Below are 23,726 nucleotides of genomic sequence, written 5' to 3' on the forward strand. Positions count from 1 at the left end.
AAAATTTTGCGAGCAGTTAAAATTTTAATAGACCATATTTCATCACCCCTTAAATTAACAAGTATAACCGTTAGCGTAGACTTTAGAGTCTGAAAACAATAGCTACACTTGTAAATTACCCTTGTAAAAGATTTATTGACTCCAGCTTACATCTCAAGTGTGGAAAAAATCCATGTCTTCATGACAGAATTTGAAAGGGAGTAGACTGCAAACAGTCTCTCTTTTGCTCGAAAATCTGTGAGTGTTATCGTCAGCAAAAAGAACTTTTGGGCAAATGCCTATTTCTTTAGTTTGTTTTGTCTGTTTTTTTGTTTGCTTTTTACAGAAAGAAAGCCACATGATAATCACCTTATTACCTTAGTTTCTGATTGGCTGAAAGCACACGCATAATTCGCCATAACCAGCTACCGATGACCAAATTTGGAAAAATTTTGTGATTAATCAACCGATGACGTCAAAAGTGCAGCTTCCTTGCAGGTAAATGCACCGTTAACCGAGAAGATCTGGGGACTAGGTTGAGTTGTTTTAGTTGTTAAAACAAAAATGGCCAACATTTCACTCGTTTCATGAGTAAGAACTAGGCGAAATAATGGCTAAAAACATGGCAAGAACAGCAAGAAGAAAACTAGAAGGGCGACATCTGCTATTTGGAGAATATTTGCGAAGCTTAACAACCCTAAATGTGCAGATCGAAGATAAACTTAACATCTATTTTTATTTTATTTATTTTGTTTTATTTGCCACACAATAATAAAAAAAAAAGAAAAGAAAAGAGAAAAAAAGAAGTGGCGAAGAGACCTAACAAAAACTATAGGAGCTTATGAGAGTTTAGGCCTCCTCAAGCTATGGGCTAGAGCTGTTTAACATCAATTAAAGAAAAGATGGTGAAAAGTCGAAGCAAGAGACGAAGATGGAAACATTTATGAACTGTTTTTATATTTACTCAATAATTTAATCTTCAGTTTTTTCTTAAAAGAGGAAAGAAATTGAGAGTTGATGACCTCGTTGCCAAGTGAATTTAAAAACTTAGGCACTTAAAAAAAGGGCGAGAACGTCTTAGTGTTTGTACGACAATACGGTAGACGGTAGGCCTGGGAATTTCTTGTGTATTGAGTGGAATTGATTGCTTTGGGAGAAATTGTTATTAAACCTTGGAGGTAAGAATGAATTTTTGCAAGAATACATAAATTGGCTCAGTTAAAGAAAATGGATATCATTAAAAATTAGTATACCGAGGTCCTTAAAGATGGGGTCTGTATGAGCATTTAAATGTGATTTATTAATAATTCTAATAATGCGCTTTTGCAGGATAACAAGGCGGCGGAGATTGGTTTCGTTGAAGCCCAAACTATATTGCAGTAGTAAAAATACGGATAAATTAAGGAATAGTACAGTAAAGCATACGTAGAGACGATTTAAGAAAGAAAGAAGCTGCATCTAGATTTTATACCGATTGAATTCGCAACTTTATTTGCAACCTGTGATATTTCCGACTTCCAATTTAGGTTTTTTATCCAAAATTACTCCTAGAAAATTTGTCTCCTTTACTTTAACAATATTTTGATTATCTTAACTCATTTGAATACTGCGATTTGAACGCTTTTGTCTTGGTTTAAAGACCATAAATTTAGTCTTTTTAAGATTTAGAGAAAGCTTGTTTGCCTTAAACCAGATTGACAGTTTGTCTATGTCCGAGTTCAACATAACTGAAAGATAGTTCGGATCTTTATTTGACGTGAAAACATGGGTGTCGTCAGCGAACAATATCAGATTTAATAGATTAGAAACATTATTGATGTCGTTAATGTACAGTAAGAAAAATAGAGGTCCGAGGATAGAACCCAGAGGGACCCCACAAGAGATTTCATTTCTTAACGAACGGTGGCCATTATATTCAACATATTGCTTTCTGTTTGAAAAGTAACTTCTTATCCAGTCCAGCGCTAAGCCACGAATACCGTATTGTTCGAGTTTATCAAAAAGGATGACATGATTTACAGTGTCGAAGGCTTTTGAGAGGTCAAGAAAAATACCTACGGAAAATTCACCTCGGTCAAAGGCCGTGGAGATTTTGTCATGTAAGTCGATTAGCACGAGTGCAGTGGAATGATTTTTCCTGAAGCCGTATTAGTTACTACAGAGGATGTTGAAATTCATCAGGTATTGCATTAAAGGGGCTATGTCACCCCACACGCATGCGCTAGCCAAGAAAACAAACTTGAAAAAGTGGGCCCGACTTTTTCAAGTTGTGTCGGAGATTTTGGAAGGCTGTTTTTATCTGTCTAAATCTCAGCCATCGTTCGATAGTTAGCGAAGTTTTTTATTAAGAATCGTTCTATGGTGATTACAGAATAATTTTTTGGCGTTATTTTGAAATTGTTTGCCTGTGGAATGTTTTTACGTGGGTTTACTGTGTCGTCTTATCAACGGCCGTTGTAATGGCAGAGTTAATGACGGCTACTCCACAATGAGCGATGGAATCTTTGATGGAATCTTCCCTATAGTTCACAGAACCTTTCTATTGAGTCATTTTAGAAGCTGCTGGCTCTTGGATTTTTCTTGTGTTCAAAGTATGTGGACATATAATGAAGCGGCTATCGAGTTGGCGGCGGCCGTTTTTTGTAAACGATTACAAGAGCATCGGGCCATGAGTTTCGTGACGAAACTAAACTCCTGGCGAAGGAAACATTATAAAATTCGGCTAGATTCCTTCTTGTATGTATCTGGATTCACGGCAAAGATAAACACGACCGTTTGCTCGTCCAGATTGTTCTCAACGGACTTAGGGAGGCAGCTTAGTACCAGTTAGATCCTGTAAATGCCATGTTTTTGAACTGTTTGTGTTCGAACATATTTTTGGAAAATAGCAGAGTTTACTTTCCCTTTTTATCAACGGACTGCTTATAGTGGAGTAGTATACCAATGATGCTTGGTTCTGTTTTTCTCGACGACGTCGCAGTGATTCGGCACGATCGAACAATTTTGCGCGATAATGTATGTTTCCCTAAGATCAAAACAAAGACTTGATGTCTCTTGTTCTATCAGCATCTAAATTATAAAATCACTAGCGACAGACAAGTCTAATTGTTAATGATTTAAAACAGTCTTGGTCTTTATCTTCGGTCTACCGTCTTTTGTAGCTCGTTTGTAAAATACAACTTCGATTTATTTTGTTGAATAAGACAATATGTTGTTGTTGAATTTTTGTTTGCGCTCTATTTTATAAATGGCATGCGTTTTTACTTCAAAACTACAAGTAAAATTGTCGTCACAATTTTATTCTTGATCTAGCATAACCCGAGAAGAAACGTTCCGTAAATTTTATCGAAATATCCCTTATCTAAACCCATTTTGCTTGTTAACCTCTCTAAATTCGGAGCCTTGGACTTGACAAAGAACATGGAGAAAGTCACGCGTTAAAAACAATAGAATTTTGACAGTTGAAAGTAATTTGCATAACCTCAGAGCGCACATTGGGAAAGTCACGCGTTAAAAACAATAGAATTTTGACAGTTGAAAGTAATTTGCATAACCTCAGAGCGCATGCTCTCCAGGTGACATAGCCCCTTTAAACGATTGTAGATACTCCTCTCAAAGAATTTTGAAAAGCTGGGAAGTACCGGGATAGGTCGGTAGTTGGTGGAAAGCGACTGATCATCAGATTTAAAAATGGGTATCACGCGAGTGATTTTCATTTCATCGGGAACAATACCATGCTGGATAGACAAGTTTATGATATGGGTGAGTGGTTCAGAAACAAGTAGAATGAACTTCTTTAAGATTGTCATTGGAATGTGGTCGGAGCCAGCTTCTTTGCCTGGAAGAAAAGTTTTCGCAATTTCAGCGATCTCATCTTGGGTTGTAGGGTTGAAGAATATTGACTGTGTAAAGAAATCATTAAGAAAAGTACGGTGTGAAGCTGAGGACTTTATACCCCTTACTAAATTAGGACCGATGCTTTAGAAATAACTACAAAACTTGTTGGCAATTTCGACAGGATCAGTAATTTCACGATCATCAGCTTCAAATGTTGAGCATCTATTGGAATTTCTTTTGCTTCTGTTTAGAATTTCATTTAAAACGTTCCAAGTAGCACGAGTATCGATTGAACGTTATTCAATTTCTTCTCGTAGTATAGACGTTGTGCTATCCGCAGAGAATGATCGATTTAATTTGTTTTTATAACTTTTGTAAACTGATTGACGATCCATTGTTGGATTTTGCAGATATCTTTTATAAAGCCTACTTTTCTTGTTAATACACTTGATAAGCGCATAGGATAACCACGGCTTATTTAAACTGGACTGGTTTTTAGTTAATTTTTTTTACAGGGAAGCACACATTATAACTCTCAGAATACTTCTTTATAGAGCTATTGTACGCGTTTTTGGGGTCATGATAACCATTAAGGGAGGGCCAGTTAATTTCTTTTAGCGTTTCGAGAAAACTCACTAAGTTTACTTTATTCTTGTCTCGAACGACCACTAGGTCATGAACGTGACTGTTGGAAGTAAGCATGTTTTAGCTATGTTTTTAAAGCGAGAATCATTTTGAATGAATAATAAAACAATTATTGAATTTGGCTTTCGTGTCATGTGACGAATTATGGATATCTCGGAGGGTGCTATCCGCCTCGGCTTACGGCCTCGACGGATAACACCCTCTTCGATCTCCATAATTCTTCATGATACTCAGCCTCATTCATTTATTGTTAAATAATAAATTTAAAACGATATATTCAATACGCCGGAATCCTGTTTAAACTGGCTCATTAAAAAGTTCGGTTGAATTTGTATTTTACATTTGCAAAAAAGACAGACGCCAAATAGCATAATGACGGATAACTCTCTTTTAGTGCAATACAGTATATATTTTTTAACTTATTAATTTTTATTTAAAATTTTCATTTTACAGAGTACACTTACTATAAAAACGAAAAAACAAACAAACAAACAAAGAAAACAAAACAAAAAGAGAAAAAGAAAACTATTACATCAGACCAACATCTAAGTTGATAGCAAGTACTTATTTTAGTATTTATGTACAATATTCAATTGTAAATGAGGTTACATTATATTGATTAACCTTTACCAGTTACAAAGATGTTTTCATAATGTGCCTCTTTTTCCTATAATAATATAAAGCTCAATGTTGTATATACGCCTAGTCCTAGCAATGAACCCCTGAAGGGGGGCATACCCGTCTGATCATGACATTTTTGTGAACAAATATAATACTCACCAAGCAATAAAATATGATTCACTAGCAGGAAATCATCTCCAACATCAAATTTACCGAAGATTACATCCGTTTCTTTTAAATTCTCAACAATAATATTGTTGTCGCGCAGCACCCATGACAAGACGTGTTTCCAAAAGTCAGAGGATATTTTGCAGGAAAAAGTAAATACGCAATGGATTCAACCTCAGTTTGGCATGCAGAAACACATTTATCTGATTTAGGAGCCATGTCAAAACGAAAACGTTTTTCATTCGTAAATACGATACCGTTTAATATTTTGAACTAAAATTCCCCAAGTTTTGTTTCTAATGTTTTACAGAAAGATAGTTAGTAAACTCTTTTCCAGTCAATAGTTAAATGATGATACTTTGCAGATAGCTTCTATTCAGCGGTAAGTGTGGTTTGTTTTTTCGCCAGAAAAGACCGATAGATGCACTTTGAAGAAGCATCAAGAATTGGAATTAAGATATCATTTATCAAAATAGCTCGTGTATTCGACAGAGGAGAAATCACTGGTGCAATATTAGCTGTTCGAATTACAAAACGCCATGATGCTGGATTGGAACTGAATTACACTCATAATGGGAAAATTTTATGCAGGGTTAAGTTGTTCATCATCAACCGACAAAAAGGCCCAGATTTTACAAAAGCCTTGATCAGCAATATTTCTTCGGTAAACAGATTTCTTATTAACACAGAGAAACTTGTTGTTCCAGTTAAATGAGTTGACTTGTTACTTCGTGTACTGAACTAGGTTCCCTTGCGTTTTAGGGCAATATAAGCAAATCCCTCTTTTGCCCGCAGGCCGCCGTTAGGCAACTTGCTTAGTTCAACTTTCAGTGCAAAATATCACTACTAAATTTAATGTTTTCAGTTGTACTGCTCAAAAACTTGGATTAACTTTTTATTCCATTTTATAATGTCGCGCTACTCGAAAGTGCGAAAAATCCTGGTTTTCACATGACGTCACCAAAATTCAAACTAAGAAACTATCGCTTCTTCTGAGTTTCTACTTCCATGTGATATTAGAGCACCGTCCTGAAAACCTTTATACAAACAAATTTTCGGTTCAAAAGGGTTCTTTGTTTTGCGATACAAGACGCTTGAATTTCCTGGCTTTTGCGTGACGCGGCATTTAGCTGGCGGCCGGGAAAGCTCTTATGTGGGTTAAAAACATTACGGATTTTTGGAGATTTTGCTATCTAAAAGTTCCTTGTCTTAGAATAAATATTGCTTTAATTTTTATGAGTTCCTCAAGCAAAGAATTCACGCATAAGTAGGAAACTCAAAAACAGATGTTTCTGTTGGTTTCCGGCGGCCTTATTTGTGTCCCTCAAAGGGACACAAACATGGCGTCTCCATACAAAGCTCTATAAATTTGTGTAAAACGTTTTTCCGACTATCTCGCCTATGAACTATTGCATATACCTGATTCTTGGCAAGGCCTTTTTTACATTTATCTTCTTTCATTTCCCAGATTCTAGACTTTCTGTATTAAAAGGTTTCCATTTGTATCTCTGCTTTCACACGTGAGTGAAAACCGAGAATTAGATTTCAGTTTACATTTAAAAAGCACATTAAAATCTTCATTTCGCGCAAGAATAAATTGCTTTGCTCACAAAGGGCTTCTAAAAAATTCACAAGGTTTGTCCCTCTTCGATTCCACCTTCTGGAGATACGCCGGCGTGGTAGTTGGAATACATTGCCGAGGCAAAGATCTGGCATATTTTCCTCCTCGTCGTTCTTTCCCCACGACATTTGTTTATATATTTGTAGTGAGAATGCAGTGTATATCGGTGGATTTTACTTCATGCGTCTTCGTGCGGCTTGTTACTATGAAACTGAGAAGAGTGCCGGATTTCCTCCCTTTGTACGACTTAATTTTGTTGTCGAATGCAAGGTAAATACTGTAAGGTAAGAATTGAAGTTTTAAATTTTGTTTCCCGGCGAAAAATAGTAGATATACCTAATGTCATGCCATGACTCCTCGCTTTTTCGATGGATAACACTGATACAAACCCTTTTTTTCGCAAAGTTAAGTATAATTTAGTTATCGAGACATTTGAGGACGATTTTTCGTTATATGCTTCATTATTTGGCTTATTCCGGCTACGTGCGAGGAGTTAGATGACAAAGTCGGGGTGCTATAATTATACTGATAATTTCTTGCACCTTTGTATTGAAACCTCATGAAAGCCAAACTTGCTTAACCCTGGCAAAAACCTCTTCTATTATGGAGAAACTTCTAACGTCTTTCGGGGCCCAATATGGTTATTGTTATTTCGTTGGTAGAGCTTACAAATATCAGATATAGGCTGCACTTTAGGTGGTGCACCCATGAGTGCAGTATAACCCAGTGATGCGGTAGTTACAGCGAACAAACATAGGCTGTACTTTAGGTGGCGCACCCATGAGTACAGTGTATCAAGTGATTCTCTAGGTAAAGCTAACAAAAAAAATAGGCTGCACTTTAGGTGGCGCACCCATGAGTGCAGTGTAATCGAGGTCTTTTAATTTTCCTTTCATAAAGGGATGTCAATTGCCGCACCTCCAAAGCCAAGCTGTTCCACAACACATTTCCGCTATGAGAAAGGCTTCTTTTATAAAATTCGGTTCGGGTTTTGGAACAGCGAACTTGTATTCAGTTCGGGGGCACCCAACGATTGTTTTCTCTGAAATATCTGTTCGGAGAAGCAAAAATTGCCTAGAATTTTCTATAGCTTGAGGAAGGCTAAAAATTTCTAGAAGACCGTTGTATTCAAATACAATTTTCGAAGCTTATCTAATAAAATCTCTACGACTCTCCAAGACTGTTTTTTAGTGATTCCATTTATTTTTTCGATCCGGTTTTGTTTTTCATTTTTATTTTCGCGGCTTAATTCGCAGCAAGCGATAAAAATGCATTCGTCGAAAGGAATAATTTTACTTTGGTCAACAGGTCCTTTTTTTGCGATATAAACTTAATTTATTTTAGTTGTGACGGCATTACAGCTTAGTCATGACAGCTTTGGAAGAACCTGAATATATCCATATTGCGCCTCTCGTTTACGCAAAACGGCAGCGGAAAGGATAATATTTTCTTCTAACTAAAGTCTTCACCGTCATTATCGAGTAAAATATATATATTTTTTAAATTGTCTCGTTCCCCAAAGTGCGTGCTGCTGAGGACCAGTCGGCAGTAAATTAAAACACAAGCCTTATTATTCTCTCGAAAATTGAGACGCATTTATTACAACTTGACGACAAGTATAGACCGGTAATCGCATAGAGGAAATTAAATATCAAATCCGTATCATGAGAAAAGGATTATAACGCCTGAGGTGCTCCAAAAGTCCCATGCAATTTACTGTAACAACGCTACAGTAAATTGTATGGGACTCTCCAGGATACTTACACTTACCGTTCAGGCGAATTGCGTCCCCTCATGAATAACACAGTTTCAGTCAACAATGCCCATTTTATTTTGATAGACCCGGTTGAAGGTCTGTTGTTTTTTACTAAAGTATTAGTTGATAAAATTACTTTTCTTACATGAGAGGACACAAAGGGCTTGCACTGTAAATATCCCGGAGAGCTCCATATACAATTCCTTATAATTTTGTTATAAGGAATTGTATGGAGCTTTCGAGGAGCATTTCTTAATTAGCTTAGGCGCGTCGGATTTTGTCACGTATGATCAGCGCGAGGTGTTTCTCCCGACACCCTTCTGTCAGGAAAATGTCATCATATGAAAGCAAAACAGACACGATCGCGTCGGCGGGCCGAAGCCGGCAAAAATAAAAGGCTTTTCTTCTTCCATTTCAGAGGTCAGTTTTGTTTCGATCTGGTCAAAAATCAGGTTTTTAGGTTGTACAGATTTTGAGAAATCGCGAAGCGCAATGCATTCAGTTTCTTCCAAAGCCGTCATGATTAAGCAGTGTAATGCCATCACAACTAAAAATGAATTTAGTTTGCATCGCAAAAGCAGCGAAAATAGAGCTGAAAAAAAAAATGGATCGGAAAAATTAATAAAATCACCAAGAAACCGTCTCGCGGGAGCTTTGTCAAACAAACCGTTGGTACGGTTTATTTAACCTAACCTGGAAAAGGAGACGTCTGCACGCAGAATACATTTCATCCTACATGTAGTTGTGATTTCCAGAACGGACCTCGGGAGCCTTATTGCCGTAATATCTTCTACATTACAGAAACCACAGCAGAATCGCCCTGCTCGCGTGCTAACTTTCCCCTCCAATATATTATGACTATACAGTACCAGTGAAGTGTTTCAAAATTTAAAGCGGCCGAAACTTATTTCCATCAGCGCGTAGTTAGTTAGTTAAGCAATAATAATGCACAGCACTGTAAATAACACGGTTCTAGAATATCTGACGGCTTCGCGTTTTGTTCGTCGCTGCATGCGATTTAATCGCTTATAACCTAACAGAAAATGTAAATGTACCTGAAGGAAATACCGTGTATTACCTTACCTTAACGCTGTGGTGTGTGTAAATTTGTCTTTTGCTATGGTTTTAGGCAATACGACTTCTCCTGACTATCAATTGTGCGTCAAAACAAGCGCGATAATGAAATAGTCGAAGTGCCATGGTGTAGCACTTTATGACAAAGTTTTAACTGGAAAACTTGTTGCCATCTGATGTACACCTGTATAGTCTATGTTTGTAAGCTCTGCCTAAAGAATCACTGGGTTACACTGCACCCACGGGTGTGCCACCTAAAGTGCAGCCTATGTTTGTTAGCTCTACCTAAAGAATCACTTGGTTACACTGCACCCATGGGTGTGCCACCTAAAGTGCAACCTATGTTTGTTAGCTCTACCTAAAGAATCACTTGGTTACACTGCACCCATGGGTGTGCCACCTAAAGTGCAGCCTAAGTTTGTTAGCTCTACCTAAAGAATCACTGGGTTACACTGCACCCATGGGTGTGCCACCTAAAGTGCAGCCTATGTTTGTTAGCTCTACCTAAAGAATCACTGGGTTACACTGCACCCATGGGTGTGCCACCTAAAGTGCAGCCTATGTTTGTTAGCTCTGCCTGAAGAATCACTGGGTTACACTGCACCCATGGGTGTGCCACCTAAAGTGCAGCCTATGTTTGTTAGCTCTGCCTAAAGAATCACTGGGTTACACTGCACCCATGGGTGTGCCACCTAAAGTGCAGCCTATGTTTGTTGGCTCTGCCTAAAGAATCACTGGGTTACACTGCACCCATGGGTGTGCCACCTAAAGTGCAGCCTATGTTTGTTAGCTTTGCCTAAAGAATCACTGGGTTACACTGCACCCATGGATGTGCCACCTAAAGTGTAGCCTATGTTTGTTAGCTCTGCCTAAAGAATCACTGGGTTACACTGCACCCATGGGTGTGCCACCTAAAGTGCAGCCTATGTTTGTTTGCTCTGCCTAAAGAATCACTGGGTTACACTGCACCCATGGGTGTGCCACCTAAAGTGCAGCCTATGTTTGTTAGCTTTGCCTAAAGAATCACTGGGTTACACTGCACCCATGGGTGTGCCACCTAAAGTGTAGCCTATGTTTGTTGGCTCTACCTAAAGAATCACTGGGTTACACTGCACCCATGGGTGTGCCACCTAAAGTGCAACCTATGTTTGTTAGCTCTACCTAAAGAATCACTGGGTTACACTGCACCCATGGGTGTGCCACCTAAAGTGCAGCCTATGTTTGTTAGCTCTACCTAAATAATCACTGGGTTACACTGCACCCATGGGTGTGCCACCTAAAGTGCAGCCTAAGTTTGTTAGCTCTACCTAAAGAATCACTGCGTTACACTGCACCCATGGGTGTGCCACCTAAAGTGCAGCCTATGTTTGTTAGCTCTACCTAAAGAATCACTGGGTTACACTGCACCCATGGGTGTGCCACCTAAAGTGCAGCCTATGTTTGTTAGCTCTGCCTAAAGAATCACTGGGTTACACTGCACCCATGGGTGTGCCACCTAAAGTGCAGCCTATGTTTGTTAGCTTTGCCTAAAGAATCACTGGGTTACACTGCACCCATGGGTGTGCCACCTAAAGTGTAGCCTATGTTTGTTAGCTCTGCCTAAAGAATCACTGGGTTACACTGCACCCATGGGTGTGCCACCTAAAGTGCAGCCTATGTTTGTTTGCTCTGCCTAAAGAATCACTGGGTTACACTGCACCCATGGGTGTGCCACCTAAAGTGCAGCCTATGTTTGTTAGCTTTGCCTAAAGAATCACTGGGTTACACTGCACCCATGGGTGTGCCACCTAAAGTGCAGCCTATGTTTGTTGGCTCTACCTAAAGAATCACTGGGTTACACTGCACCCATGGGTGCGCCACCTAAAGTGCAGCCTACGTTAACTTTGTTAGTTCTACCTAAAGAATCACTGGCTTACACTGTACTCACGGACGTTTGCCTCGCGCTCTCTTCAAAGACAAAAAAGCTATAGTCTGTTTGGCCAAAAATCAAGCTTTGTTTCCCCTAAAAATTTGACACCATATTAGGGCCCCAAAAGACGTTAAACGTTCCTCCATAATAGAAGAGTGTTTTGCTAGAGTTAACAAACGTTTGGCTCATGAGTTTCAATATAAAGGTGCAAAAACTTATCAGCATAATTATAGCACACAAACATTGTCATCAAACTCCTGGCATGCCGAGCCTGAATAAGCTAAGCAAATATGAATAAAGCATATAACAAGAAATATTCGTCAAATGGTCTCGTTAAGTAAATTATACTTCACTTTGCGAAAGAAATTTATCGCTTGTATCCGTGTTATGCATCGAAAAAGCGAGGAGTCATCGCATGTCATTAGGTAACAGAGGTAATACTCATTAGTTTCACGAATTCCCATTCCACGATTTTTCGCCGAGTAACAAATTTAAAACTTCAATTCTTACCTTACAGTGGTCGGTTCATTTACCTTACATTTGCCAACACTAATAAACATGAAAAAACGATGAAATCCGGCACTCTTCTTTTAGAAGTAGCAAGCCGCATGAAGTAAAATCCACCGATATGCGCTGCATTCTCACTACAAATATAAACATTTGTTGTGAAGAAAATACGACGAGGAGGAAAAAATGCCAGATCTTCGCCTAGGCAATGTATTCCAGCTACCAAGCCGGCGTATCTCCAGAAGGTGGACTCGAAGTGGGACAAACCTTGTGATTTTTTTAGGAGCACTTTGCGCGCAAACTAATTTATTCTGGCGCGAAATGAAGATTAAGAATATGCATCTGAAATCTAATACACGACAAGAAAATTTTCGCACTTTCGAGGAGCGCCGGACATATTAAATGGGATTAAGTCGGATTAGCTGCCCGCGGAGAAAACATCACTTCGTGGGATGGTATTTCCAGTAAAAAGCCTCTGTGTCCTCTCATGGCTGTCAGATCAACCTCGCCAGGAGGCTCCTTAAATTGCACTTGGTGTTGAGTTAAATTTGGGGGGGGGGGGGGGGGGGAAGGGCACTCCGATATTTTCCTTAAGCGAGTATCCTTCTCGGAACGGAGTCTTGGGATTTAAGCATGATGTACAGTTTTACTATTTAGCGTCTAGAGCAGGATGTCTTTTTGAATGTCTTTTAGCGGTGAGCGGCATGGTCTTCATTTGCGTTACAAACAATGTTTTTTTCCAAAAAAATCTAATTTCATGGTCGTGGTTTCAAAAATTGCTTTATTCTGTTTGCGAAACGGCATGAGTATGAGGTCTCTTGCCTTAAATAGGGTAGCGAAATGAACGATTTTTGTCTTAACCCTTTAAGCCCCAGTATCCAGGAACAAATTCTCCAAACCGATCTTCGTATATTTCCTTGTAGAATTAGTTGAGAGAATTTTGGTGATCATTTTATTAATTCTCATAACGTTATCTCTTGACAATGTGTGGATATATTTTGGAGAAAATTGATGTTGGTCACCACTGGGACTTACAGGGTTAAACAGGTCCGGGCCTGAAGGCTTCGGCGGCACACTTTTACCCCTGCCTTTTGTTCCCCCCCCCCCCCCGGTTTACTTCGTCAGATACGAAAACAAATAGTTTTTTTTTTTTTTTTAACACTTAACTCAGCGTTTAGAACTCTGCAGGATATGCTTTTAACCTGTCGAGTTTTCCCATCTTCTCAGAAAGCTATTAAGAGGATAGTTAAACAACATCTGTCTCCTAAATAACTTAAATGACGTGTGTCACGGGCGCTAATTGTGAAAGCTACCAATGTTAACTATAAACCCACGTCATACGGTTTACTACATTAAAGAAACTCTTGTCAATGACCACATTTTCATTAATTTTAAATTCATATTTTGATAAAAATTGACGGAGACGACATTTATTACACATTTTGTATTTAATTATCTCGCATTTCCTCGAATAAGAATTGTTTTGAGCTGTTTTTATCATTTCCTATTTTGAGAAATTCTTAACTTGAATCTCACGTTTGCTTTTTGCCGTATACGTGAAGCTTTAACCCTCTATTGAAAGCCAGCCAGCTGGCCAGTTGGAAAATCTGTACTGGACCCTGGACTAGTCCAGAGTCAAGTCCAGATTTTTCAAACGCCAATAAAAGCCATATTCCGTTTTCTGTAAGAGAGGATTCTCCCAAGGGTAACTGAGAAAAATTAAATTAATAGGAGGCCAAGGCATTTATCATTTGGTATTTAAGGAGCTATATGTTACACTACTTGCTATCTTTTAAAAAAGCTTTTCCCATCAGTTGATCATGAGTTCCAAGATTCGTCCAGTTTATTTAGGCACAATTGAAGCTGTTTCCCGTCGTCTGCTGCTACGAATGGCTGGTAAGGATGGACATGGATTGACAATTGACAAGTTTTAATGATATGACTGCAAAAAAGGGCCAAAAAATTATTATGGTTAGATGGTGCTCCCTGATAATATTTGTTTACATCCAAAACAAACTTGGTTACTCTTTAGAGAAATAGAAATTGGCTATTACCCCCTTTAGTCCCGGGAGGAAACGACATCAATTTTCTCTTGACAATATCACTAGGTAAATGGAATGGTTATGAGAATCATTAAAATGATCTTCAGGGGAAAATGCTTTAAGACTTTGATCCTTAGAAATGTATGAAGATCAGTCTGTAGTATTTGTTGGTTGATACAGGAGCTTAAGGAAGTAACTGCCATTATCTTTTCCTAAGTGTCATTCCAGCGAGACTTGACAAATGGTGGACAAGGTTGTAGTTAGAGGGGGACTATACCAAATGAGTATTGCTGTTTTAGGTCAATTCTGTTGTTACTCGGTTCCTGTACCCATGCACAAAATGCTCAAGAAGAGCCGGAGAACAGGGAGAGAAAATGAGAAACTACGAAAGAGAGCGAGCACCTTTAATTATTGGCCTCTTCTCCGCTTTCCGATGCTGGTCTTAAGTACAGGGATAAGAACAGCCTGTGTTTCAAGCAGGGTTTTGATGGATGGCTACTTAAAAGCAACCAATTAATTTGTATTTTCTTTCCACGTCCGTCCAGACGTCGCCACTCATTAACTTGCAAATCGATCGCCCACTCGACTGCTTTTAAAAGAAAATGTTTCGTTTTTGTAGTTCACCAAATCTTGCGATAAAATAGAATGTTTTTGCAAGACAATATCTATGACTTATTTTTTTTTAGTCGCGCCAGAAAATATCAAGCTCCTTATTTCACGAGCTTATTAGGAGTAAAGTTGTAATTCTATCAACTTCACCCGTGAACGATTGCAATGGTAAATGAAAAATATAATATGGCTCTGAAATTGACATAAATAATTCACAGTTGGTTTGCTATTACCGTAATTGCAAATGTGCGTGGGTTTTAAGAGGCTTTACGGATGAAACACAATTTCAACTATTGAAAAAAGCATTCATAAAAGTCATGATGCACTTGCTATATTGTTTTATTCCTCAGTCAGGATAGTAGTGCACATGTGAGACCCTGCAAAGGTAAAATTCCTACAAGCAACATGGCCACTGAACAGCATATCGGGAGACGTTTGAGGCAAATGTATTTAAAATCAACCGTACTCGTTTCTTTATTTAGTCTTTTGATCGAAGGTACGTGTTTAATGTATTATGTGACTAGTCAAAACTACTCATGCTGTGCATTCATTGTTACAACTCTCCGACATGAAAATGAGGAGACAAAATGTTTAGTGGCAATTTATTGGAAATGAATGATAATGTTATTCGAGAGACAGTAGACGAGATAAAATGATAAATATTTGTTATTGGTAAATCACCCGATTTTTTGTTTGTTTTGTCTTTTGTTTTTCTTCCCCGATAAAACTGTGCAAAATTAAGCTAGAATGTCTTTTACAGACCCAAAGTTTGAACTAAAAAGCACATAAATAGTGCCACGTGAAAGTACTGCTGAAGAGGTTTTAAATGGTAACACCATAGGATTTCATCCACAGACGCAAACGTTCGAACTAAATAAATAAATTTTTGATGAAAATTTACGAGAGGAGGTAAGCTTGTTAAGAACTTAGAAATATTTTGAATGAATGATAAAACAATTATGGAACTCGGCTTCCATATGATGGGAAGAATTATTCTGATCTCGGAGGCTGTTATCCACCGAGGCAGCCTCTATCTACATAATTCTTTACATCATAACTCGGACTCAATCAATAATTTTCGATACAGTTAGTTAAGTATTTTTTCTAACAGAACATTTATATATTGTCCACCTTCTTTCGCTCTACAGATGTATCAGCTGCGAATAACTTCAGGCCCGACTGTGAGATAAGAGAATCTTGCTCCCGGTCAAGCGAGTGTCTTGTAAATCAGATTACAGTAGATCCAAACTCTAATGTTACCCTCAACTGCTCGATCAAACCTGGCGGAGTGACAAGAGGAATAAACTGGCGCAACCTTACCAATGATGGCATGGTATTACAGCAAAACAGTTCAGCAGGTGGAAATGAGCGATGTCAATGCACCCACATATATTTTGCACGTAAGGCGTGTTGGTTAAAAATGTTGCCCTCCTTTAATTCTTGAGTTTGCATGTGTTATTGCATTAACGAGACGCCGCTTTAACCACGAGTAGAACCAGGAGCCCATAAACCGGAGCCACATCTGACCAGTACATTTTAACAAACCAGTTAGAAAAACCAAAACCCCTAAAATGGCCTTTTTGACCTTAATGACGTTAAGTTCTTCTTTGTCACATCTTTATAATGTGCTCATGAGAGGAGCGGACCTTCCATTTTCGCGGGAAAAGTACTCTAAAATGTATCTAAAAATAAAAGGGTCCTTCAAAACGCCGCGGACATAGGCTTAGTCCGGGAGTTAATCATATAATGTTATGAATGCGCTGCATTATATTTATTTTTTTCAGTATGGTCTAGCACATCTAAGAAAAATATCTCAAAGCTGCAAGAATCCAGAATATCCCAGTAAAAATCATTCCAATATATGAAAATTTAACCCTATATTTGGCCATATAATTCCACAGTTTACCCAAGCTCGAAATATGACCATGACAAAAAGACTGATCGCACCAATAACCTTACGAGTCTTCATAGCTAATAACATCACTGCTTAACCGACAGACGATCAATAACATCGCGACTTAATTGATCAATCAAGTACAACTCACTCTGAAGATGGCCAGCGCACAGGTTGTCGAAACGTCAGTCACTGTCAACAACAGTCCTTAATTCAAAACTACGTTAACCCGGACGATCGACATACTCAACCTTCTTATTACGACACTAAAGGATTTTAACAGATTATTGCTATATTTCGAGAAAATTCCCAATTTATAAATTTCATTTCATCATTATCCTGTTGTTAAGGAGCGGCGATGTCAACAGAGCATGGCTCTAAAATTAAGTTCAAAGTTAGATGCGTTGCTTCATGCACTACAGCCAAAGTTATGAAGCATCAAACAAGAAGAGGTAAGACCTTGAGAAATGGGCGCCTCAGCCTCCTTGAATTTACGTGTGCCATGACCATATCAGTATTTTACTGTTTTAGGTAAAGTGACGTACGTTGATAGCGGCACTTGTTCAAGTTCCCCAAAAGAGTATACACCAGACAGTCGAACAGAAGTTTGCTGTGCTTTCAGAGGATGGCCTCTACCTCGCATAATTTGGAGGAAGATCAAACCAGATGCAAAACGAATCGTCAACGGTTCTGACGGTTTTTCTCTTTCAGAGATGCTAGAGGGAAACGACACGCTACGTTCTTTTCTTCGCATAAGTAAATCTAAAGACAAACATGAAGGGAAATACGAGTGCATTGCAGAAAATAGTATTCCTGGCTGGCCAAGTCCTGAACCTGTAATATTCGAACTGAGTCTTGAATGTGAGTGGGGACCCGAGGGGGTCGGGCATTCCCTAAGTAATGGTCCGTGTAAGAACTAGGCAAAAGAACAATAGGCCAGTGCAATAGCGGCAGTTATTTTTTAGGTGCTAATTTCTCTAATCAAATTAAATTTGAATGCTCTGATTGGTCAATAGGGCGAAAAGCGCGAAATTTGAATTTTAGAAATGAATTAAGATAGTAAAAGAGTCATTCAAACAACTTTTTATTTTGTCTACTGCTCTGATATGTTGAAAACTATAACATATCTAAAATTTAGAGGATTTCTAGGCGCCAAACCAGAGCAAAGTTAAACTGATATAAAATTACATGAAAATGGCACAGGAATACATCAATCGGCGACCTTCTGAAAGACAGCTACTTCGGCTTTCACAAAGGAAATGTCAAAACTGTGATCGGAAACAGCAGTAATCCAAGCTCACATGGCGAACGCGCCAAAGCAGCGCGGTTTTATTTTGCCACCATAAAGAACAACAATTTCATAAAATCATGTCGGAGCGTTATCCTAATGGCCCGCATTTGAATAAAAAGACGATTGTCCATACAAAAAAAATTCATGGATGTTCGGAGAATTCGGTTTGTTTCAGAAGAAGTTCTCTTGACAGTCTTACATGGAAGATATATTTGTAGTCTAAATATCTCCGCAAAACCTACTTTCATACTTAGAAAAAGTAAAGGAAACAGTTACAGTCAAACTTGCATGATCTTTCGTACCGGGTAACACTCAAAACTAGTGAGAGCTACATTTGTATTATATATTATAACTAAGCGGCTGCCGTCTTACAACTGTTGCGAAATTACAATCACAAATTTCAATTCGTTCGTCTTAAGTTGCACTTAGCTCGACGAAACAGCCTAGATTGAAAACAAATCGAATTATAGAAGAGTAAAGATACACAAAATTCTGAAGTTTCGAAAAGGACAAAATAACTACACAGTCACATCATGCGGTAATGCGATAATTTATTGGGTTCAGCTTACCTCAATAAGCTCAAATCAGGCGGCTTCACATCGCTTTAAGAAATTTAATTTATTTCTGTATAAAGAACAAATCTGTCGCTTCCACTCTTTGTGCCCAGCTTATCTCCACAATTACTCTGAATCATCACTGAATCAAAGCGATCTCCTCCTGACAACATAAACAACTGCTTCGGTCCTACTTGTCCACATGGCCACTCGACGACATGTTGAGGACAGCTGCAAACGCTGCTGCAGTAGGAATTTCACGATCACTCCGATGATAAAATACATTGAATAAAAGCAATAAACAATCGATAAAGGGAAATATGTAGATTTCGATGAAATTGACGACATTTCTTTGGGCAAAAGACAAATTTCCTCACATCTCTAGTGTCGCATCCAAGATGGTTCACAACAAGGTCACGCGCGTGTTGCACGTTTTCCGCTCTAACTTTTGATTGGCGCACACAACAATGCTGAAACTTGGCCGTGAGGTAAAAGACAGGAGAATGGGGAAATAAAGCTAAAAAAAAGTTGTTTTTGTCACGTTTTTCTTGGTTTTTTCGTCGATTTTTGGATTTCAGCCAATCAGAACCCACCATTTAATTGAAATTAAAAATTAAAAGTTAACACCTTTTAATCGATTTTGCGTTCTGCCTGCCTAGTTCTTACGTGGACCATTACATAATGGCTATGGGTGGGCGGCCCAAGCTCAGTGTGTGAGTTTAACCATTAACACATGTAGTTTCATATTGGGTAATTTAAAATGGCTTTGAATATATTAACGATTTGTATGGGAATTCAGGTAAAAGATTCAAATCGATAAATACTCGCTAGAATGTTTCTATAAAATACAGCTTACCGTATTTACTTTGCTTGTTTTTGTTTGCTGTGTAGTTATTTCGCTTAAATGGCAATGGATCGGAAAAATAACCACACAGCAAACAAAAACAAGCAAAGTAAATACGGTAAGCTGTATTTTATTAAACATTCTAGCTAGTATTTATCGATTTGAATCTTTTACCTGAATTCCCATACAAATCCTTTATATTCACGGCCATTTTAAATTACGCAATATGAAACTACATGTGTTAATGATTAAAGTCACACACTGAGCTTGGGCCGCCTGTGCCCCTTCCCTTATCTGAAGCTCTGTATCCGCCACTTGTTCGGGTATATGAACGGGTAGGGATTTCACTACTTGAAGTATATAAAAAAGCGTAGGGAAATCTGCCGTTTTGGTCTGTAAAAATAATTAATTATATTGTCAATTGACGTTTATTTTATTTGCAACCATATTTGCTACAGGTCCGTTCCCTGAAAAACCAAAGATTCGCTCTCCCATGGTGACTGCAAGTGCGTCTTCCAACGCCAGTTTAATATGTTTGGTTGAAATTGATCCGGATGGCTGTGCAGATAGCCTAGAATTACAATGGAGGCATTTGCGTTTCAACAGTTCAGTGCTAATAAAAGGCGATGAAAAGTATGAAATACAAGAAAAGAAGACGGACACCAAGTGCAAAATAGAGTTTATCCTTACTATTAATAACGTCACTAAAGATGACGAGGCGAAGTACAGCTGTAACTCAGTCTGTAGAGTGGGTCCTGGAGTCGTAAAGTCGGCCACCATTGAGTTAAGAGTAGGAGGTGAAGAAGAAGGTAATTTAAAGGGTATCTCCGTAAAACCAGTAACAGGCCCGGAACACCCTCAGGACGCCCCCGGACACCCCATGACAGGCTAGACGCCCCGGAATACCCTAAAAAATATATCAATTAAGACTTGATTGGATCCATTGTGGGATTTGAAGTATTAACACGACTTGATGTCATGGTTTTGAATAAAACAATCAACGTCTGCTGCTCTTTTCTTTATGTCGGTGCTAGCAGGAGGGGGCAGGGAGGGGGTGTTTTGCTTACGGCGTAGCAATGATCCTGGAATTAAGTGTTTATCATAACATTACTGACATGTTCAGTACTGTGGTAACATCGCTGGCGCGCTGTTAATGTTCACAACCTTGTTTGAGACCTTAAATGCAACAGGCTGCCGGCCCAAATAAACGAGCCTCTTCACCACGTTTAATAGTGGTATTACCCTGTTAAGACTCTTGATCCTGAAACCATACCCTGCTGGGCGGCACATTATACACTTAATGTCAGATCCCGAGGGAAACAGTTAGAATTTGTTTTCCCGAAAGTCCGTCCTGATGTTTCCCGAGACGAAGTCTAGGGAATCCTCAGATCAGGACTCGAGGGAAAACAAAACTAACTGGTTTCCCGAGGGACCTGACATTGAGTATTTTGTTGTATTTCTAAACTTTCACTTCAACAGCAAGAAAAGAATAACCGGAGCGAACCAAAACAGTCGACTCGGTACTTGTAACACAAAGCTAATTCTCAAAACCACTGAATGAGTGACTTACAAAGTACTTTCCTTATATTATCTGCATCTTTTTTCTTCACTAGCTGCTTGTTTCTCTTCTGGGATAGCTTTAAAAATCATTGCTTTTTAGTTTGAGTCTTCGTGCTTGTATTGTTCCATGGTGTTCCGGCACACTAATTACAACGCCAGAATGACCGATGGAATGTCGTAAGGTCGTTCGATCTGTTGTGTGTGTGATGTTACCGATTCAAGTGAAACCTCTTCAGCAGTACTTTGGCAAGGTTATAACGTTTTAGGACACAAAGTCAGTTCGTAGTTCGCCAACTTTTTACTCCGTCTTCTCACATTCTACACTAGTGCCCAGTACTGCTCAATGGTGTACTATTTATTTAGTATGTAGTTCTAACTTTTGATCATGAGTCTGTGTATGGAATGAAACCTCTTCAGCAGAACTTTCACATGATACCATTTATTTAGTATGTAGTTCTAAATTTTGAGTCTGTGCATGAAATCCTATGGTGTGACCATTCAAATGAAACCTCTTCAGCAGATCTTTAACAATTGCAGTATTTTTTAATTAGTATGTAGTTCTAACTTTTGAGTCTTTGGAGGAAATCCCATGGTATTACCACTCAAATGAAACCTCGAAGAAGAACGGCTTGTCCGTTCGAAACATTGGGAATATTCGTGTTTTTCTTCTTTGCTGTTTTGTTATTACAGTATATATATTGTCATTTTCCATGTCTTGTTATAGTGTTGGCAGTAAATGTAGTAAATATTGACTTACATGCAGAGGGTGGACGGACGTTCGGACATCCTGACCGTAACGTGATTACCAAAATTTCTCTCATCTTTAGGTTACAAGTTACAACTTTTACTTACCCATGGTTCTCCCCGAACCGAGCAGGACATTTTCGCTATCATAAGATAATGAAGAGAAACAGTTACGAGAATTAATTTTAACAATCCTGACAGTTTTTTACTCACTCCAGCCCCTCTACTGACTCTTTACGGAAATTTATGGTGATCAGAAAATGCTGAAGGTATATTCTTTATTTTCAGCTGTGCCGAACACGTCTTCAGATCCAACAGGTCAGTGAAAGTTGAATCATTGTGCTAACGAAGTAACTTTTGTAGTAACGGTCGAATTAAGTTACGCATTGTGACAATTGTTACATATCGCACTAACTGATTACACTGAGGGCAAAGAAAACCATCTCAGACCGACGAGAAACCCCAGTGGGTTTGTAGCAGTGTTTGTTTTATTTAGCTGGCTTCCCGAGCTTTTTAAGCAAGACAGCTCAAGATGAGGCTGTCTTCTGATTAGCTACCTGATTAGATACCTGAGCGGGCAACATTGGCCCATAAATCTCGCCCCTCGCAGGGGTGGCCCGCTGTGTCACGTGAGATATATATTGTTTTTAATATTGGCAATATAAAAAGAATACAATTTAATTTCCCTGTCGTCTTCGATCACCAAGTAACAAAAACATAAAAAAACTGTCGGTAAATGAATGACCGTTCTCCCACCTCCCCTCTCCAAACTTTGGTTTGGGTGACAAAAGTTTCTCAGACAAATACAACATTGAAATGGGGAAGAGGGGAACTTTGTTGTAGTTTGATAAAATTGTATGATCTTCCGTCAACTAATGATTGCTCGAGGGTGTTGATTTGCGTTTCAGGGTCTTTTCTCTATAAAGAATTAAGGTATTAGTAGTCCGCTGAAATTAAATTTCCAAAATTGACTGCAACAGGTACTCCGTAACTGGATCAAATAACATTTCATGATCTTCCGCAGCGTTTGTAGCCGCCAAAAATGCCACGCCTTCCAGTCACAGGAGTTGGGTCCTGCCTATCATCATTATTTCATCAGCAATCGTCTTTGTGTCGATTGCGATAGCTACGCACTTCTTTATAAAGAAACAGCGCACCTATTCACCACATGGAGCGGGTGACCTTGAAGAAGGAATTATGAAGAGCAATAATCTTTTCATCAGTTACAGTTCAAAAGATGGTGCGTGGGTCAATGAAAATCTGATTCCCATTCTCGATAAACACTCAATATCCTACAGCATTCACACAAGAGATTTTGAGTTGGGAAAGCCCATTGTCCAAAACATGGCAGACAGCGTCTACAGCAGCCGCAAAGTTCTGATTGTCTTGTCCGACAACTATTTCGCCAGCAACTTCTGTCGAGAAGAGCTGCACATGGCCGTCCAGCGGGAGAAAGACGCTGCAGACTCCTCACTGATTCTGGTGGTGTTCAGTAAGTTAAAGATACAGAAGTTGCCAAGGGCGTTGAAAAGCAAAAAGTGTTGGCTTGATTTTGAGAAGCATAAGCGAGATTGGGAGAAGAAATTGTTGAGTGTAATACTAGATGGAAAAGCTTCTTAATTGTGTACCAAACTGAATTTTAGTCTTAATACTAGCTCTCAAGTAAGTGTCAGTGAGTGTCAGCAAGGCTCACAGCCAACCATATTATTCATTTCTTGTAAAGGCGACTCTCTATTCTTCATGGATCAACGCCTCATAGTTAAAAACACCAATGGAATCATAGTTTCCTGTGAATAAAGCTCGGGTATCTTATCATACTAGTAATAACCAAACATTAGTGAGTGCGCCGTTTGACAACGACCGAAGGTCCAAACGCTTCAGTTGCTCCTCGCTGTGCTTTGCGTACGTTTCGCGTGAGGAACTTACATGAAACACCGTGAAAATAATGTCTTTGATATACATGTACGATACTCGATTATTTAAATATCATATAAACCTTAGTGAACGTGAGTGGCAGTAAAATCCAGAGGAAAAGCAAGCAAAACCTTTAACATGTATTATTATTCATTCA

The 23,726-nt window shown here is 38.8% G+C and overlaps 2 protein-coding genes across 2 annotated transcripts in view; both read left to right on the forward strand.

Annotated features, from left to right (window-relative positions):
- The window catches only part of LOC140932201 (uncharacterized), a 214,225-nt gene that overhangs the window by 30,891 nt on the left and 159,608 nt on the right, over positions 1–23,726 (forward strand). The gene's annotated exons all lie outside the window — the stretch shown is intronic.
- On the forward strand, positions 17,021–23,275 carry LOC140929965 (uncharacterized). Its single transcript, XM_073379642.1, has 5 exons — positions 17,021–17,114; positions 17,194–17,523; positions 19,810–20,160; positions 21,944–21,973; positions 22,680–23,275. The coding sequence occupies exons 1-5, from the start codon at positions 17,021–17,023 to the stop codon at positions 23,273–23,275; spliced, it is 1,401 nt and encodes a 466-aa protein (XP_073235743.1).

The sequence above is a fragment of the Porites lutea genome, chromosome 3, assembly GCF_958299795.1.
Source record: "Porites lutea chromosome 3, jaPorLute2.1, whole genome shotgun sequence".
NCBI classification, from domain to species: Eukaryota; Metazoa; Cnidaria; class Anthozoa; order Scleractinia; family Poritidae; genus Porites; species Porites lutea.

Bases quoted from the DNA above. Each gene is read 5' to 3' on its own strand.
- LOC140929965 (XM_073379642.1), top strand. From the start codon at position 17,021: ATGTCAACAGAGCATGGCTCTAAAATTAAGTTCAAAGTTAGATGCGTT. The intron at 17,115-17,193 runs GTAAGACCTTGA...TTACTGTTTTAG, and splicing joins GAAGCATCAAACAAGAAGAG to GTAAAGTGACGTACGTTGAT. The intron at 21,974-22,679 runs GTCAGTGAAAGT...GATCTTCCGCAG, and splicing joins CACGTCTTCAGATCCAACAG to CGTTTGTAGCCGCCAAAAAT.